General features: G+C 36.6%; 1 protein-coding gene across 1 annotated transcript; it reads left to right on the forward strand.

The window, feature by feature from the left end:
• Positions 1-6,627: 6,627 nt before the first annotated feature.
• Positions 6,628-16,710, forward strand: LOC116254331 (PHD finger protein ALFIN-LIKE 1-like). The gene is made up of 5 exons (XM_031629669.2): positions 6,628-6,965; positions 7,061-7,093; positions 7,248-7,470; positions 16,125-16,245; positions 16,316-16,710. Exons 1-5 carry the CDS (start codon positions 6,866-6,868, stop codon positions 16,565-16,567), a joined length of 729 nt encoding a protein of 242 aa, XP_031485529.1. The 5' UTR covers positions 6,628-6,865; the 3' UTR covers positions 16,568-16,710.
• Positions 16,711-20,525: the final 3,815 nt, after the last annotated feature.

Here is a 20,525-nt window from a genome sequence, read left to right on the forward strand (position 1 = left end):
ACTAGGTGGGGAACTTCACCATCGAAGCTATGGGTGAGCATTTGATGAGGTGGTATCCAGAGACATCCAAAAAATGGCTCATTTGCAGCCAAAAAATCATTGATGGTATCTCCAAATGGCCATAAAAAAGTTGTTTGACCTAGCTCATTCCCTAATGCCATAATCAATTGACCATCTCTCTATGGTAAACACTTCATGTATTATATTGTTTCAAGTGACAAATATATTTTTCAATATGATGCATATTTATGTGATGAAGATATTGTTTCCAGCATTGTGGAGGGTGGCACAACATTGGTCAAATATGTTCTACATTTCAAATGCCCATGTAGAATAATTCATTTGACTATGGGTGTCAATCTACAAGTACATGGAGTCTGCTTCTCTACTCCAATCGATGGACTTCACCCAAGAAGATATGCCTAGAGAGGGTTGCACAAGGCACTCTTTAAATACCTGAAGGAGATGGGCAAAAGAGATAAATGACCCTGACAATATCTGCAGCAGCTGGGCAATTATATAGCTCATATGTAATCTTGTAACATTCAAAAATTATGTTTTATAACTTTACATTAGATTCATGTATGGATTATATTTGAAATGTAAAACAAATTGTACATCTTCAATCGATGTGTCTTCCAAATGGTTGTTCACAAATGATACAACAAGAAAAAAACCATTTGCTAGAGAAATGGTGGTAAGCCTTCACCAGTGGAAATAAGACTTTTTTTATTGCATTATTGTTCTTCACTAGTGTGGAGAAGACTTTATCGACTTAAAAGACTTTCGCTAAAGAAGAATGATGTACTTCATGTCATACGTGTAATTACCACCAAGAAGCATAACAAGTACCTGCAAGCAATGGAAATACCTTTTATCAAACTTGTACTGAAATACAACTGCAACATTAAGAGAGTTGCGCAAGACACTCCTCAAATACATGAGGAAAAGAGACAAAAAAGATAAACAACCCTGACAACATCTGCAATTGATGCACTGTTATATAGCCCATATGTAATCTCGTATTTTTAAGACATGCTTTGTAGACTTAGGTTTATGTATGAAGTATATTAAAAATTACTATAAAAAACACTACTAGTTTTTGGAATGCCAAATAAATTAGTCAATTTCAATTGATGTGTCTCGAATGGCTGCTTGCAAATGATGCAACAAAAAAAAAAAGACACGTTCACTAGCGAAACAGTTGCATGACTTTGATGGCCAAAATAAGACTTTTTCAATTATATTACTTCTTTTCACCAGCAAAAACGATGACTTTCAATAGAAGACTTTTGCCAGTAAAGAAAAACAAAAGTTGTTGCATACCTGTAAATAAAACCAATAGGCTCAACAAGCCCTTGCTAGTAATGACAAAATAATTGCCAAACTTATATCAAAACTCAAGACCGAGGAAGTTGCCAAACACACTCGTCAAATGCCTGATGTCAGGAGCCAAAAGAGGTAAATGGCCCTGAAAACATTTGAGTGGTTGCTTAGTTGTATAGATCATATGCTTCTTGTACTACTCAAAGTTATGCTTTATAAATTTGAATTAGATCACTATAAAAAAATACTACCAGTTTTTTAGAATGCTAAATGAATTAGATAACTTCAATCAATGAGTCTCTCAAACAGCTGCTAGCAATTAGCATTGACTACCACTATCACATGCGTTTTTGGATTTATGGGGTACATCTTACATCCTTAAGTTAAGATAATTATTCTTGGTAAATTATAGGTTTAGGTGTTAGCAGGTAGGCTCCATTCATTAAGAATTGTTCAAGGTTGAAGTACGTGTAGAAATGCACATTGACAAATACAAATGATAAAGCAAAAAAAGACCTTTTCTAGCAGAATAGTTGTCAACCAGGCATGCGCTTTGTGACAAAAATGACTTTTTTAATGTATTATCTTTTTTCATCAGTGAGGAGAAGTTTCACCAGCTATAGAGGACTTCCACTAGTAAAGGCATCATGCAGACTTATGTGCCACAAGGTGTTTCATACGTATAAATATCATCAATAAGCACAACAAGCACCTGTCAACAATGCAAAAAAAAGGGCAATTTTGTACTATCATCCAACGACAAATTTGAGTAGAAAATATTTTAACGAATAAGATAGGAAAAAAATGAAATCAATCGTCCAGTAAACAAAAAGGGAAATTATGAATGTTAAAAGCTTTAAATGTATGTACAAACATGCAAATTTGAATGTGGGTAGTTTTTAAAGGCATGTATAAATATGCAAATTTATTCCAAGTTTTTAGTCCTCAATGGCAAAGAAGGTGGTGCAATAAAAGATGCATGGGTATTAGCCAATCAATCATGCCATGGATGTGGTTGTGTAATAGGCACAACCTCACAATTTCATCTTCTACATCCATGGTAGTTTTTGAATGTTAGTTATGGTTGATGAGATCGTTGTCCCCTAATTGTTTGTGGAGGATGAGAACCTGACTTTGGCCTTTTTAATGCACAAGGAAACTGGTGTGTCACCACCTGATCATCGTCCCTCTCCTACTGCTTATGAAAAATGTCTTACTAGGTTTGGACAAGTTGATTTCAACTTGTTTTTGGCATAAAGTGTTGGCCGACTGGGTTTCTTAGATCAATAACCTAACCTTTGAAAATTCTTGGTATTGGGTGGCAATTTTGTAAGATTGATTTTGAATTGAAAATGGCATGATAAATAGCTTGCATTGTTTTTTTTTTAAGTGATTTCAGGAGTGCATGTTTCCATACATGTTTGGTAGGAATATGATTGTATTAATGAACTTGGATTTGATCAAGACGTTTGTTTTGGATCTAGTAACTTCTTTTGAAACCCAGCTAGATGAACTTGTTAATAATTGATTTTCAAAATCATAGATATTTCTAAAAATTTCAGAAATGTGATAAGTTGAAATGAGCTCATTTTTTTTATTTGTTCCATATTAAGATGGATCATACTCATGGATTGAGTAAATCCAATCCTTGGTGGAACTGTTTTGGCAAGGTTATGAGATCGAATTCATCATATATTCAAGAAAACATCCATGCTTCATTCCTTTCTCTCTCTTTGCATTCATTCATTCAATTACGTAAATGAAGGGATAGCATTCTTCCCCAAACCATGGTAGTGTTCCTCCAATATTGCATGCAATGGGACCTCTTTAAATCAGATTTTGGAAATATCATTTTCTAATTTTTGGAAAAACAGATTTCACAAATGGGTTAGGACGATCGTAGGAATGCATGCACATATGCATTAACATATACATTTTCTTTGTATTGACCCAAATGGATATCATTCCCAGCTTTTGAAAAAAAATATGAGAAATCCTAGCCCAAACCCATGATTCATTTGCCATTTCCATTCGTCATTCACATGAAGAGGCATACATGGAATGTTCATCATTTCCAGTAAGGTAATGCTTAGGAAAATGTCACAAATCATGAGGATTAAAATGAGAAAATTCATGCATGAAAGTTACTGTTTTAGAAGAGTGAGATAGATGCCATTTTGAGAGAAATGACTTGGCAAAGACCTCAAACCATGGGACTGGTTAGGGTTTAGATCATGGTGATGAATCACCACCATTTGGTAAGCTGAAAATCAACTTGCTGATCAAGGGCGTTTAAACCTGGTTTTTAACTTGGTAGGAAAAGGAGGCTGCTGCAAGGCATGCCATGGTGGAGTCTGTTTGACCCTGTTGGTAGCCTGCTGAATGAGGCCGATCCTCACTCTTTTTGGAAAAATCAGACATGCATGACAATGTAATTAAATTTCATGCAAGTTAGAGAGGTAGTTGACCTGATTTGCTGGAAATTTTGAGGTAATGACAGACTAAAATGCTTTTCAAAACAGCTGCGAGTTGGACTGAGTGTTAAGACTGGAGTCGACTTGAACAAAGGGCAGCTAGTGAGCTGAGTAGCCTGCCTTGGTTGAGTCTGACTTTAAGATGCCTTAAGCAGCTAGGTGGTGCTGGACTGAACCAGCTTGGAAGGTGTTTTCTGGTGGCACCTTGAGCACATTTCCAGCTGGAGTAGAACATGGGTTGATTAAAGGCCGACTAGGCTGAGTCGCCTTAGGGAGCGAGCCTACTTGGCTGAGATGCCTTGAGCAGGTGGTTGACTAGGCTGAAATGCCTAGGATGGGGGAGCGACTAGGTTGAGTCTCCTTGATTGGAGGAGACGTCTAAGCTAGGTCGGCTAGGCTAGGACGTTCCGAATAGGGGCATCTAGTTGCTGTCTTGTAATGAGTTAGAATCAAGCTGATAAGGCCTACTTTGACCATGCCTTGGTGGGAGTGACCAGCTGGAGAACTGGAGCTGCTTAGGAAGCTTGGTTGATGGCGCCTTGGGCTTAGCTCAAGTTGACGCCAAACAAGCTTGTATCCAAGGCTGACGTCCTCCTCTTGATGGCTGTTGTAGCCAGGGAACCAAAAGTCTCTTGGCCAGGCAAGAGAGGTTGGAGAGACCTTGGGAGTTAGAAGATAGGGACGTGAGAGTTTGGAAGAGCCTGAGAGAAAATGACATGGGGGAGTGGCATGGGAGCTTGAGTGAGCTGTTTGAGATAGTTGCCAGGGTCCTTAGCTGCTTGTAAGTGATGGCTTATATTCATGATTTGGTGCTACGCAATTTTTTTGGAAGGCCAAGAATCTCCATGATTTTGGCTCTTGCCAATCAACTCTCCAACTTTGGCTTCATTGTCTATCTTGCTTAGCTTGAAAATCAAGCTAGCATGGAAGGGTTGTCTCTTCCTGTCAGCTATGGAAATCTGGTCTTCGACCAACTATTTAGAACTCAAGGAGAAAGAAGAAGAAATGGGAACATCTTTAATGGCTGGTTCTCCTTCCAATTCAACTAGAATTTACTGGTTCCACCTTTGGAACCAGCTGGGAGGGGACATCCAAATGGGCTGTCCTAATTTTTTGGTTTTTAAAAATACTGTCTAATTTTCTTGAAATTCAAATGAGTGAGAGGGGTAAGTCTTTTTTTAACTTTTCCGTTTGCTTTTTCAGAAATTCTAGATGAGGATGAAGGACTTATTCTTTGAATGCCTTTTTGGTTCTTCATTATTTTTGAAAATTTTAATTAGTTAATTTGGAAACTTTTTGAATAGAGTATGCTCACTTGAGTTACTATTTATTTGATTGGTCTAAATCATTGTTGACATAGTGTCAAGCGCTTTATCATGGCGTATCAAAATTGGAAGTCTTTTGACTCGTTTGAATTGGGGATTGATTAACTCGATCTGGTTTGATCCGAGTTAAATCTAGATTGGGATTTTTGTAAATTTTTTTCTTAAATAGTTTTTTTGAAAATTGAGAAAATCATTGTTCTAAGTGATTCATTCCTAGATTTTTTTGGAAAGAGAATAGAGAAAGAGAGAGAAAGTCATGCTTATTTTTCTCTTTTCACATTGGAATAAGAACTTAATTCTCACTAAAGAAAAATTCAATCTTGATTGAAAATTTGAGTTTTAAATCTTGATTTGCATCGATCTTAAACTTAAGCTTGGAATTTCGCCTATACTTTTCATTGATTTTTTTGCAAGGGGTTCTTAGACTTGGATCTAGATTAGATTAGGCAAACTTAATCTTGGAATTTCACCTATACTTTTCATTGATTTTTTGCAAGGGGTTCTTAGACTTGGATCTAGATTGGATTAGGCATATATCCATTACGTTCCAAAAATTTTCTTAAAAATTTTCAAAATTGCCATTAAAAAGAATTTGAAAAAAAAAATGATGTGTGAACAACAGTGTTTCACATGTTTCTATGGTTTTATGGAACACCAGTAGAGCTAAAGAGATGAATACAAGCTAAGAGGTAGAGGACACAATGGTTCGGACTGACGGGTCGTGGCTCAGGGCATGATCACGATTATACTAATATGAATGAAGAGAGAGATAATTGTCATTCGATAGTTGAGTGTTTTTTTCATCATTTGGCGCATTGGTGAGTTTTTCGAGGGGGTAAGATAATCAGGGAACAATAAAAGTCGGGCCAGGTTGACCTGACTCCCCAAACTGGAGTCTGAATTTGGGCTTGATATCCGATTCTCGAGCCCGATTAAAAAAAAATATTTTTAAATATAAAATAAAATTTTTGAATATATTTAATAATATAATAATAATATTATTAAAATAATAATAAAAAAATTGAAAAAAAAAACTAATCAAGCCAAATTCTGTTCCATTGAATCTCGGACCGGCTTTTTGAGGCCCAAGTTCGAACTGGATCGGGCTGAGTGTCCGGACCCAGGCTTAATTAGATCGAATATCGGGTGCCCCCATAAGTACCGGAGCCCGTTATCTAGGCTTAATCACGTGCCCGTCCTTCAAATTTGGTAGTCTCAAAAGAACCTTCGTATTTAATCTATTTCTACCAACATCACCTCAACTTAAAGCATTTACAGAATACCATTTCCTTTTTTGCGGGTGTGAGTAGGCACGGCCGATTGACTATGCCCCTGTGGGCGAAAGCGAAACCCTGTTGTGGAGGCTCATGGCCTCATGGGGCGGACCCGGACCCTTACACGCGGCCGTGTTGGTTGGTTTGAGATAAAACCTGCTTTTGGTTTGAAAGGGCAGGTCCTCGCCTACGACCAATTCAAGAGAGTTAGATAAAAGGAGGGAGGGAGGGAGGGAGAGGAGAAAAAAGGGGGAACTGGCAAGGGAAGCAAACGGAGGATGGAGAAGAAGGCTGTTCGGGAGGTAATTGTCGCATGAGAGCACCAGATCTTGTTGCCATCAGATGACGGTGGCCTCGTGAAGGAAGCAGCTGCTCAATGCTTCACTTCTGAGGGGGAGGAGCGGAGCGTTTAGAGGAGGAAGAAGAGGACCGAGCGAGGGAAGGAGGCGGAGGTGGAAACAGGTGCATGGAAATGGCTTCCGTTTCATCGAACCCTCGCAGCGTCGAAGAGATCTTCAAGGACTACAGCGGCCGTCGTAGTGGAATCATCCGAGCCCTAACTTACGGTAGTGGCCGAGTCGAGAGAGTTTCACATTCTTGTTCTCCTTCCTCTTTTACTGGGAAAAAAATCTTCATGTTTTTGCTTATGAATTTCTTTCAGATGTTGATGAATTTTACTCGCTTTGTGATCCCGGTGAGTTGTTCTGTCCCTCTAGATCTAATAACTTGCTTTGACGGTTTTCCCCTCGTCTTTTCGGGCCGAACGTCATGGGCGTGCCAGAGGAAGTCGTGGGCGGTTTTTCTTTGGTTTTTTGTTTTTCCTGGAAATTGACACGCTGTGGATGTAGATAAGGAGAATCTATGCCTGTACGGGAACCCAGATCAATCGTGGGAGGTGAACTTGCCAGCCGAGGAAGTTCCGCCGGAGCTTCCGGAACCTGCTCTGGGGATTAATTTTGCAAGGGACGGGATGAATCGCAAAGATTGGCTATCGCTTGTTGCTGTGCACAGCGACTCGTGGTTGCTTTCTGTTGCTTTCTATCATGGCGCTCGCTTCAACCGCAACGAGAGGTAAAGTTCGATTAACTTCAATTTTTTGCATAATCCTGAAACTTTGGACGCTTGAGCTAGCTTCTGCTTGTCGAACTTTGTTCTGTGCCACGTCACATTATTCAGATCTGCATTTTCTTTGTGCATTCTAAGATTAAAGAAGATGGAAGGAAGAAGAACAGAGTATGGTAAATATGACCTGTAGATCGATCGTTTCTTATGCTTGTTGAGTGCTTCAAACTAAGTAACAAAGAAAGGTAGAACTAGAAGCATTTTGAAACTCCGAGCAATACAAATCGTCAGTTTGTCATCTATTCTTTTTACAGCCTGATGGTTGTAAGTTTGTCAGTTCGGCATCTAGTCCTTTTACAGTCCCATGGTCGACAACTGTAGGTCCCTCGTTCGAGCCAAGGTCATGGTTATTGGAAGATTCACACATCTTCGTTTATGTTTTGTCTCAGGTGTTTATTGAGGCTGCAACTTTTTCATTATAAAGTATATGAACAAATTTATGTGTCCGTTTAGGAAAAGAAGAAGTTTTGTTGTGGAACATAACTCTTCTTTGTTAAACCATTGCATACTTTCAACTGAGAAGGGCCCTTATGCAAAGCATGCAATCAATGTACAGGTGGGTTTTTTCATGCTGTTTGTGTTTTCTCTTGGAAGAGGATTTCTTCCTTCTGTTGGGTCACGAATTGGTTGTTGATGTGTCCATGATCAACATCATTGACCATCTTGCTACACATTAGTGTCGAGAAACGTTTAAGTTGCATCTTGCCCAATTTTCTCCTTCCTTCTTTTAGCTATTGTTTTCAATGATTGTCATCTGTATCTGAAAGTGAATAACTGCAAGAAGAGTTGAGATTGGATACATTGAATCAAATATATAGGTTAATTTTCGGCTGTGCCGTTACAATGTTAATCATGTTATCTAGTACGGGACGTAGCTTTTATATTTTCCTAGATCTATCACTGCTTGGTTAAACATCAACTTGTTTTCAACATGATGACAATGATTTCCTAGGTTCTTTTGCTTTAAGTCCTTTGCTTTCTGAGACACATCATCACAAATATCCATCTCAGGCTTGTATCAACGAGGTTTTCTCTTTGGTATTAACTAAAAATTTTGTTTTTCTTGAAAATTCAGAAGACTAAAAAATATAAACAAAAGGTTACAGAAAAGATTTATGAAAAGTTTAGTTTGCTACTGATGTTCTTATAAAAGCATTTGTAATTCTCAGCCTTAGGTGTGGTGACAGTCAAAATCGTGTCATATCAGTGTCCAAGCACACATCCATGTCCATGCATGCCCACATGGATACGTTGACCAAGAAAAAGTGTCCACGTGATTCAGTTTCTAACATATCACATCCCATCTTTGTCAATCTTGTGAAAACAAAATCAAATAATAGTTGAAGATTAGGATTCCATGCTCATAAATTATAAACAAGTATAATGAAGTATTGAACATTCTTATATGAGAATGGAGCTTTGAATATGCAGTAACTAGGTTTTTTATGAGATGTGAACATGTCTGCAATAAATAACAATGGAGAGTTTTGTGGTATTATATGCCAGATTGTAGAAACCTATTGCAGTTAGATTCACTACATGTGCTCTGGAGGGAGTGAGAGAGGGCATCAGGTTTGGGAATTCTTATTACTGTAATACAAACTAGTTTTAGTATCCGACAAATGTTTGTCTGAGTTATACTTTTTCTTATGGTCCCAGTTAAAAAGTCAATTTTTATACTATACGGTACTTCTTTCTTGCCAGAAAACAAAAATCGTCCCGATCAACAACATTCATATTTTTAGTGGTAAATACCCAGATGCCCTTTAACTTTTGAAATTTTTGTTGAATGTGCAATGTATACTTTGATTGAAGTACTTGTGAATGCCCTGCCAGGTTTACTAATCCAGTGAGGAAATGGAAACATAGACCAGTTCATGCAACCACCTTTGCATTTGGGAAAAAGAACGAATTTAAGCAAGAAAACACAATTGGTCCATACCCATGTCTGAAACGGCTATTGTTTTACTTTTCTGTGTGATAGGGAGATCCTGTAATAGAATAGGCCATCTGTGGTGTTATTCTTACTCTAAACTCTAAAGGTAATTTTTGAAAATTTATGATTACTGCTGGAAGGGTTGATGTATTTACAAGTAACTACCTATTGTGTTTGAGAAATTACAAAGAGCCACCTGTTTTATAGAATATTTCACTAAAACACACCTTTTAAATAAAGATATTACAATATATTTTAAAGAACTATTTTGCTTTTAAAATAAAACATAACATAACATTTGTTAAGTCAATTGCTCTACAATTTCACATCCCTCTGTCTTTGTCATGCACACACACACCTTTTGTCTCTACAATCACAAGGAAAAAGCAAAATTATGGATTGTGGAAAACTCTTTACTTGCATTCCTCCCCATAGGGTAAAATGCTCTTTCTGAATATATTTTCATGTTTTCTATTCATGAAGTGTGAATTGAATTATGTTATAAAGTGAGGCAGTTTTTTGTAATTTTTTAAATATTAGGAGGTTATTTTAGATGTCATAAGTTGAGCAGTGAGTTTGTAAATTTCTCTTACTTTCAGGTGATTAAATTTAAATTCTATGTTACATGATACCGCAAAATCCTGTGTCAATGCAGCTGAATATGGTTGCAGCCGTGCAGGAACTTAAGTTGAAACCCAAATATCCATAAGAGTCTAAGACATGCTTGCCATGATTATCTGTGAAAATTTTAAGTGTGGTTACTTTCTACATTTGGAATTGAACCTTCAAAAACCATTTGTCGCATTTGAAGATAACAAGATAGACTTTTTGTCTATGCGAAGAAAGTGTAGAGCAATTTACAATATATTTGAGGACTAAGTATGACTTTTATAAGCAAAGAGATAAAGAAAAAAAAATTATACCAAAATGAAAAATGTTTTAGGTCATCAGAAGCAGGTGTATAAGTTGGCAATTATCTATTTCTTATATGCTTTAACATATTGTATGGGATAATAGAAGTTTCATACATCTCAAGTGTGATGAGAGTTGCTTGCAAACACTCTCGTGTCTAAGAGCTCGAGATGTAGTGGGGGGCATATATATGCTTGAGTCCAGTACTATCTATTCCCTGCTTGATAGCCTTTTTTTTTTTTGGTAGGGATCACAGCTTGGCTGTAGGGCAAGTTTTGGCAAGTTTTGATTTCCAGACTGGATATTTGAGTCAATTATAGGTCCAATCATTGTGATATTAAGTTCATATTTGGTGCCTGGGATCCAACACATAGAATGGAAATAAGACAGAAGGGAAAAATTAAAATTAAAATAGTAAGCAGCTGTACCTACATACACAATGTCATTGTCCTACATACCGACACAGGTACTTGGACCTTTCATATGTACCTGTGTGACATAGGAATTGAAGATGTATTGATGACAATATCCACATGGTGGTTTCTAGTCTTGCTCTAACATATAAGACATATGTGCCTAGTAGTGTTGTGTTATTTTTCTCTTTTCACAATTTCTTTTAACTGTGTATACATGTTTTGTCTGACTATATGTTGTGTACATGTTTTATTGTGTGTAATATATCTGCTTTAACATTTGGAAATATGTATTATAATTTATAAATTATTATTTTTCTTGTGTTGAGGAGTGTATGTCTGTGTGTGTGTATTTATGTGTCCTATCAGTGACTTGGAAGGACTCAGATTTACTAGTCCTGATTACTCCCTTTCAGGTCTTGATCGGACGATGTCCAACTTCTGATTTTGACAACTACACCATGCTACATGATGTTTTGATTGAATGTAGTTGGCTAGCAGTGGATTTGCATGCATCAAACTCACCAATGGTGTCAATTTCAAAATAATCATAATTTCAATCTTAGAAATGTTTGAACTGCAAAAAGAAAAAGAGATTTGTGAATAACTTTGTTATTAAAAGAACTAGGCGCAGCCTAGGCAGTGTAACACCCCAGAAGTTTAGTCATGTATCGAAGATTGTGAGGGATCTTCAAGGACTTATAAAGGGAGGCCATTAATGAGATGATTGTCCTGGTTCCTAGCCTTTTTAGGATTGGGACCGAAACTGTTGGGGGGCTGGTTGGGATCCGTCGAACCAGGGGCCCGAGCCCGGGAGTGGATCGGGTTGTAGTATAGCGGTATCAGAGCAGTTTCAACACTCGGACCTGGGGCCCCTCACGCGTGGACGCGTGTGCTTTAAGGGGGTTGCATTGTAACGCCCCAAATGTTTAGTCCTGTATCGAAGATTGTGAGGAATCTTCAAGGGTTTGTAAAGGGGGTCATTAATGAGATGATTGTCCTGGTTCCTAGCCTTTTTAGGATTGGAACCAAAACTGCTAGGGGGCGGGTTGTGATCTGTCGAACCAAGGGTCCGAGCTCGGGAGTGGGTTAAGCTGAAAGGGCTGGGCATCGAAAATTAATTAACACCACTACCATGTTAGTACTTCATCACATCATTAAAAGTTTGACAAAAAACTTAACAATGTTGATAATCAAAGTTTAAATGTTATAGAGCACAAAGACAGCAACTTTACTTACTATTTCAACCACTTTGTTCAGAAGTTATTGAGGATGTTAAATAGTCTTATTTCCTAAATATCATTAGATCTCTAATTCTACAAGTCTACTATTGCTCATCTAATATTTTTAAGAAAAAGGGAACATAAATCTTCAACATAATCACATCCTCCCTGTTAGCGTTTCTCGCCATAAAATGACCTTCTATCACCATTCTAATAAGCTGAATAAATAAAAAGGTAGTACACACAACACTAGTGTGCTTCCCAAAGGAAAAAAGAAGAAGAAGAAGAAGAAGTAAGACTCAGATCATGAAAGATGAAGAAGAAAAAAGAGCAACTGTCAGTCAATAGAAGAAAGAATAAGAAGAAGAATCTACGTTGCTGAACAAACAAAACTGAAGAAGAAAGAGCAACTGTCAGTCAATAGAAGAAAGAATAAGAAGAAGAATCTAGGTTGCTGAACAAACAAAACTAATCTGTTAAGTGCTCCTAGTTGATGGCTTAAGCATTCAAAGATGGCATGTTACTTAGGAACAGACAGCCTTGGCATCCAGCCAAGCCTGGGGGCCCACGCATGTTTCGTACAACATATTTGAATAGAAAGTAGCATCTTGAAACATCATTGAGCACTTCCGATGGCAAGCTTGCAACTTTCATGAAATGAATCCTTTTGACTGTTCAAATAATGTACATATTACCTTTTTCAATGTAGTGAAGAATTAAAGTTGATATTGAATAAAAGAAAGAAAATGATGGTATGACAATTATGACAAGAAGATTCTGGCCATAGACCATGCACTGTTTGTGTTTGCATGAAAGGAACAGTTGCATTTATGCAGGTGTGCTCCAACGACTTCCACTCATTTGAGTGGAACGCGTGATTTGTTAGATAAGGAATGAAAGAAGCATGTTATATGTCCAATGTTTGCATTTCGGTTGGGGGCCCATTATTTTGCAGTGTTCTTGGAGTATGGTATTATGCCAAAGTAAACGAGTTCTAAGGATTTTCTGCTATGTTGCATGGAAACATACACAGGTGTTGGTGTTGGACATGGATATGATGTATAGGATGTGAAAAACCTTAAAAAAAGGAAAGAACACTTGGAGGCAGCTATGCATAGAAACATTATGCATTGTTGCTTGTTCATAGGCCACATTGACCATTGTCACAAATATCACCATTTAAAGATAAGCTAGAAAAAAAATGGGAAAGTAAACGAAAAAAATGAAAAAAATCACAATATTTGAAAAAATGCCACAATGGAAATATCGTGTTTTCATATACACACACACACACACACACACACACACCATCATTGTGCCTCCACCGCCACTCAACCCCTGTGAGATATATATATATATATATATATGTGTGTGTATGGATATATCTACCCCCCCCCCCCCCCCCTCTTTGTTGCGCCTACACCTGCACCCAACACCTGTGTAGACATAGTTTTGAAATGCTGAATAGTTTTATATTCTTCCAATTTGAAAAAAAATGGTATTCATATATACCTAAGCCTAATTACTAGCTTTTTTTTTTGGTCATAACCCTTTGGATGCTGAGCTAAAGCGTGCTTTTGAGTTGCTTGGGATCTGCAGATCAAGTGCTCAGATTAATTTGGGCTAGGTCATTATATCATGTGTTTGAGTCATGTTCTAGGGACTTTAAATCATAATCCGTATTCCCTTCAACATTTTTAAGCGACACATCATATGGTACATGCAACAGACAGCTGGTTTAATCTCAAATGAGGCTAGTTTTTGAGGTGTATCATTTAACTATAAAATCTGCATTGCACCATCGAAATTAATGGCATTTTTCTAGTGGTTATTTTTTGAGTTTTAAAGACGTTGCTTTTCAATTTGAAGGTCAAGTTTGTAAAATATAGCTTTTGATAGATATGTTCACATTCAAGGGACCTACTTCGTTTCTTTGGGTACTTCTCACATGTAGAAGCAGGTTGGAAAGGAATGCCTAGTGCGGTTTTTACTGGACCTTGATTGTGTTAGTTCAGTCATTTACTTATTTTCAAGTGTGTGGTTGTGGTTATTGTCAACATCATGAAATCTGACCTTGTCACTAGTTGGCTTTCGAAATAGACTCTATTTCATGGTAAGTTGGGGCTCCAGCCTCTAACTAGTGAGCATTAATCTAGGAGGCAGTCTTACGGCAGGTTTCCAAAATAAAAGGAGCTATGTGATTCCCTAAATTTACTCGTACATGCCCTTTCTTTACAGCTTGTTTTTCATGTACTTGTATCTATCTTTTTTAAAATATTGCCAGGCCCCTAGACTGTCCAACGGTGGTGTCTTGGCTTGCCTTGGCACTTGATTTCCCCTTGTCTTTTGCTTGTGACTTGTGAGCAAATATTTTTTTCTTTTTCTTCTTTGAAGTATTTCGTTCTTTTATTCTGTTTTTATTAAGAAATTTTTTTCCTTATTTTTTTTATGTTGCTCTAAAGGTTTGCTGGTCTTTCTAATACTTTCTCTTGTTTATTTGAATTATAGTAGACGACAGTTTTATAACAAGCCATGTTAACATGGAAGTTATAATTATGTTGAGGATGTATGTTCATTTGGGAAAAAGGTTTGATCAATAAAGTTACTTTTTTGGTTTAGGATTTTATTTGTTTCATAAATTAGATTAGAAATTTAGTAGTTAGTGTTTCTGAAATTTGTTTTTTGTGTGCTTTGTAATATTGCGAGCAGTGGTGCTACATTCTGAACTTGTTGCTCTCTTTATGCCATGTAACCATTAAAACTTAGTTCAACTTTATTAAATTTCTCTCTCAAAACACTTACTACTGAATTTTCTCTATTATGATAATGTGGAATGTTCAATGAGTCTTATTATGCATTTTGCTTGATTTCTTTCAAGCTACAATAACAAATGCTTCTGTTTTGTTGTTAATTTAAAAAAAATATATTATTATTATTATTATCAATGTTGTCAAAAGCGTATTATAAGCCGTATCGGTCTGGCTTTAAGATACTTTGTATCGTAAAATATCGTAACGTATCGTAACTGTATCGTTTTTTTTTAATAAATCATAAAAAATAAGAAAAAAATTCAAAAAATTCATAAATAATCAGTAAAAAACAAGAATAATATGTTCTTCATAAAAAACACATAGATTTATATGTCATAAGGTCCATAAGTCTATGAGATACCACATCAAAAAACAAGTTTTAGATGTATGATAATGAAATTGTGAAAATGTTCAATGTCAATACATATAAAATGAAAGCACTCTCGACTCTCATTCATAATCTTCATCATATTCATTCTCACCCTCATCTCCATCTTCTTCTTCATTTTCATCTTCACGATTTAAAAAAATGTCTTCGTCTTTCCTCCCAACGAGAATCAGCCACCCACGCATAAATCCATGGTTTAATCAATGATTTCATTTTGAAAATCAATAATTTCCCTCCACGGCGACACAATCTCTAGGTTAAAATTGAAGAATGGCCGGGTTTTTATAAAAAAAACTCGAAAAGGGGGGTTCCAGCCCCCATTTTTTGAAATCGATACGGGGCGTATATCGTATCGTATTTTGTAAAAAATATGTATCGTATCGTACGTATCGGCCACGTATCGTATGTATCATACAACACTGATTACTATTATTATTTTGGGGGTTTTTGTGGGGGGGTGGGGTGGTGGAGGAGGGGTGTGTGTGGGTTGGTGGGGCATAGTGCACAAAGTCCGCGTAGGGTTTGAGTTGACTTGTTGCATGGCTGAGCGTAGTACCTTAACAACGTAGCGTTCTCAACTTCTATGACTAGTTTAAACAAAATGTTTATGGCCTTGATGAATATGTATTTTTTTAGTTTTAGACTAAGAAATGTTAAATTTCATCAAAAAAAAAAAAATGTTAAATATTTTTCTGTTATTAGTTTTGTCCCCCCCCCAAAAAAAAAACACACACACACACACAACACGTGTACACTGGGGTGTGCTTTTTTAGGTTGAGACCTAGGAATGGTGCCTCTATAAAAACATTTTCAGCCTCAATCGTGTTTCTGTGGATGAATAATTTAATAGAAATACATTTATTGAATGGTGAAATCATGCTTGCTGTTCATGTTTCAATCATTCTTGTGCTGTCGTTGTAGAAAACGCCTCTTCAGCATGATCAATGATTTGCCAACTGTCTTTGAAGTGGTGTCTGAAAGAAAGCCAGCAAAGGAAAAGCTAGCTGCTGATAGTGGAAGCAAACCCAGACCATCGACAAAGGTAAACAGGAGCTATGGTTCTTTCGTTCTTTAGGTCGATGTATCAAGTTTAACCTGATTCTTGTTTTCAGCGTTCAAGTGATGGGATGGTGAAAAATAGTTCAAAGCCGGCAGACGAGTTAGATGGTTATGATGAAGATGATGAAGAACACAGTGAGACTCTTTGTGGAAGTTGTGGAGGTAACTATAATGCAGACGAGTTCTGGATTGGGTGTGATATCTGCGAGCGGTGGTTCCATGGCAAGTGTGTGAAAATAACACCTGCCAAAGCTGAGAGTATAAAGCAATACAAATGTCCTTCATGTATGAAGAAAGGCAAGTAGAAAGCACAGAAATGACATCTTCGTAGCAAACGTGAAAATGAGAATTGCACTGATTGGATTTTCTAAACTCGAGGTTGACAGATTACTATAGAATGTTTTTGTGCATTATTTAGAATTAAAAAGAATCCTGTTTCTACTTTTAATCACTTTCGGATATTTTTCTAACTAATGATGCTGGGCTAGGGGTGGATGGGATCTATGGAAAGTTTTCTGGTGAGTTACTGTGCTTCATGGGTAGTGATGTGTGACCGTCCTGCGCTAAGACGTTTGGACGATTGAGCTTCACCCTATTTGTCCACTTGCTGGAGTCTGCAATGGATGGCTCTGGAAAGTAGTGAGCTTATGATTGACATTTATAATTCTTTTACTGTGTTTTTCTCCCAACTCTGCACGCATTGTAGTTTGTGAAAGCTATTCATATGCAGCATGGACTGTCGAGGTGGACGGCTGCCTGAGATCCTCGTCGGTCTTTGTCATTTGTTTGATTGACATTTGAAAATCTTTTGTAGTATCGTTGGCAGTGAGGAATGTCTGCATAGAGTAAATTGAGCGGCTTTCCGCTTTTTGACTGAAACATATTTGTGCGGTAGCGTACATGATCTGGTCCTCGAATCTCTAGGTTATATGACAAACTAATTATTTTTCTATTTAAGTGGGCAGCCTTTTCCAAGTAAACAAGGCGCTCGTTGCAAGAAAATAAGTATTTCACCTGAAACGTTTGGAATATAGTATTTAAATTTTTTTTTTAGGAAATTATCTAATAGCATAGTCATAAATAACATCTCCGATTTTTAAATGTCGAATTTTTTTTTGGGTACATTACGGCGAGTTTGAAAAAAAAAAGTAGTAAATTTTAAAAATTTTTAAAAAACTAAAAATTGGAGGAAAATAAAATAAATGAGAAACCACAAATAAAAATAAATGTATCAATTGCAACAAATAAAAAATGAAAAAAAAATTCTTTGACATTAAAAAAGCTGAAAAACAAAACAACTGGAAAAACGTGAAAAGAACGTGTTTTTTTTTAATTTTTTTTTTCAAAAAATGTGTTTCTTTTAAGTTACGGCTAGTTAATTTACGCCTTTTTTGTGACTATAAATAGTGACATAATACCACAAGATTATCTTAGGTTTTTGCCATTCTTTATGGTTTAAAGGCATATGTATCTGTATCTAGGTAGTTATTGACAAATCTATCCCGTCCATTTATACCTTCTTAAATATCCCATGTCACATGTGGATCAAGTAGAACCATTTTCATTACGAAACAACTAAAACGGTGAAACAACTGATAGTATCCTCAGAAAGAGAAACGTTGGAGTGGTCAAGATGCTAATAAAGGAGTGTATTATAAGTGGTGGTAGGTGTGGCGATTAAAGTGTAACTCCAAAATAGCTTTGATACATCCTAATCAACATTAGCACAAAAAAAGATGTTAAGATGCTTCAGATTTGCACTAGTCTCCACCATACCGAATGGGAAGGTCCATTCAATCAAAAGGTGTTTGCTTAGGCATATGGAGATATGTAAAGGCCTTAACCCTAAACTGGTCAAACTCCATCCGATTCTTAAGCTAAACTACAAAGCGATCAAGCAAAAGATCTGAAAGTTAGACCCCACATTAGAAGACAATGTCAAGGGAGGCTGAGTATGTGGGTCAGGTTTGTTTGAACAATTGATTATCTTAAGTGGTTGGCTAACATAGTTGTGATAAAAAAAAAAAAAAGGGGCAAGGTATGGTTCTACATTGACTTTAAGCACCTCAACAAGGTGACCATTAGGGTGACTATCCTTTTCCAAATAGTGACTTGCTAGTCGATAGTACAGCTGGACATACTGTGTTCTCATTAATTGATGGCTTCTGGCTATAATCAAATTAAATTGCCTGTCGAGGATCAACTAAACACTTCTTTTACACTCTAATGAGAAGGTTTTGTTATTTTCTTATGCCCTTTAGCCAGAAAAGTGTGGGGGAACATGGCAATAGGACACAACTACTATTTTCCACAATCAGATGCATAAATTTATGGATAAAATATAAAATAAGGAATGATCATATTAGTATTTTTTCAAACCTTTGCAAGTTTATTACTCTGTAAGTTTACCTTAACCCACAGAAGTGTGTCTTCAGGAATGTTAGGGTATATAGTAAGAAAAAAGGAAATATAAAAACATATTCTATGATGGATAATACTTGTCTTGCTTTAGTTTAGATGTGTCAAAGGTTAACGCACTATCTTCTGTTTTGTAAGGTCAAGAGCTTATCAAGGCTCAATTCCATGAAATACATCATTGAACGACTGTTCTTTAGAGGACGCATTGGCAAATAGTAGGTTTTATTGATGCAGTTAAGCAGCCTTCCGTTGACAAAGGAAATCAAGGCAGAAGATTACTTTTTGGATGATCATATCTGAATAAACTCAGCCCCTTATTCGGAGTCTATTCTTCGATGGCTCTAAAAATATTCAAAACGCAAGAATCAAGCTTCTAATCATCTCGCTTGAGAAAGAAATGATCTTGTACTATATCCAGTTGAGCTTATACAAAGCTTTAACAAGGGTTATATATTTTGCTGGAATTTTAAGTTAGCAAGAATCCATGCTGTTGAAGATTCCCTACTCACAATTAACCAAGTCAAGGAAGAGTGGCATATTAAAGGCTCAAAACTTATACCCTAGTCAGGTCATTGCATTGTTACATATCAAAAGCTTTGACAAATTTTAGATCTTTCACATCCAGTCAGAGTATAACCAGATTGCAAATGGTTTAGCTAGCTTGGGGTCCATTATTTCTTTCATATGCAGAGAATATTTCCAATCTATTGAGATATGAAAGCAGAAGCAGCCATCTCTCTTTGTAACATAACAAATCAATTAGGTCCAAACAAAGGCAAAGCCTTGGTATAAGACATGAAGAACTATTTGGAAACAATGGGATTCTTACCTGACATGTCAAAGAGGGAAATGTTGGTAATTCAAAAAATTTCAGCATGATAATTTATTCTAGTGAGAGTTCTTTGTAAAATGGAATTTAGTTTAGAATATACCCTATATGTTGACAAGGACAGCTGAAAGTCACCAAAGAGGTCCGTGATGGGATCTACAAAGTTGTATAGGCTACCAAACTTTGTTCAAATAGATCATTCACCCTAGATAGCACCAAAATACACTGCAACAAAACTACTATATTTATATCAAGAGGTGTATTAAAATGCCACATCCATGCATCAACCATTCATGCACTGTTGGCCCACTTAGCTCAATAGTATCTCTTGGTCATTCTTTATGTAGACACTTGTATGGTAGGTCACATCAATTTGTCAACATCGAACAATCACAACTACTTTCTAGCAGCTCTCATGTACTTGTGGGTAGAAGTTGTTACCCGCATAACAGTTGAAAGAAAACATGTTGTCTTCTTCATTCATAAAAATATTATGTATCACTGCAGGGAACCATAATATTATATTTGAAAATTGCATCCATGGTAAGAATAAGAATATGAAAATCTTTTGCATAAAATTATGTAAAGTACAATTTCTTAGCACCACACCATCCATAGGGCAACAAGTAGAACACAAATAAAAGACCTTATCCATATTTTAAAGATGACAATAAAAACAGGGCAAGACGAGCATGAGAAGATCCATGATGTATAGGCATACCAAACTACCATTCCCACTCATACAAGTGCCACTCTACTTGAATTAGTGGATGGTATAGACACTGTTATATCATTACATGTACAAATGTCTGCTCTTAAGTTTACATCATTGGTAGAACTACCACTCGATCAATACGATAAACATATATTGTACAGCTTGACGTGTTGGATGAGAAGATGTGGAATTCAGTTGAATATATGGAAGCGTATCATCAATTGGTAATTCACTATTTTGCTCAGTTAGTTATTGAGAGAATTTTGATTTAATGACTTGTGCTAAGATCAACTATCCTGCT

Source organism: Nymphaea colorata, chromosome 5 (assembly GCF_008831285.2).
Source record: "Nymphaea colorata isolate Beijing-Zhang1983 chromosome 5, ASM883128v2, whole genome shotgun sequence".
Classification (NCBI taxonomy): domain Eukaryota; kingdom Viridiplantae; phylum Streptophyta; class Magnoliopsida; order Nymphaeales; family Nymphaeaceae; genus Nymphaea; species Nymphaea colorata.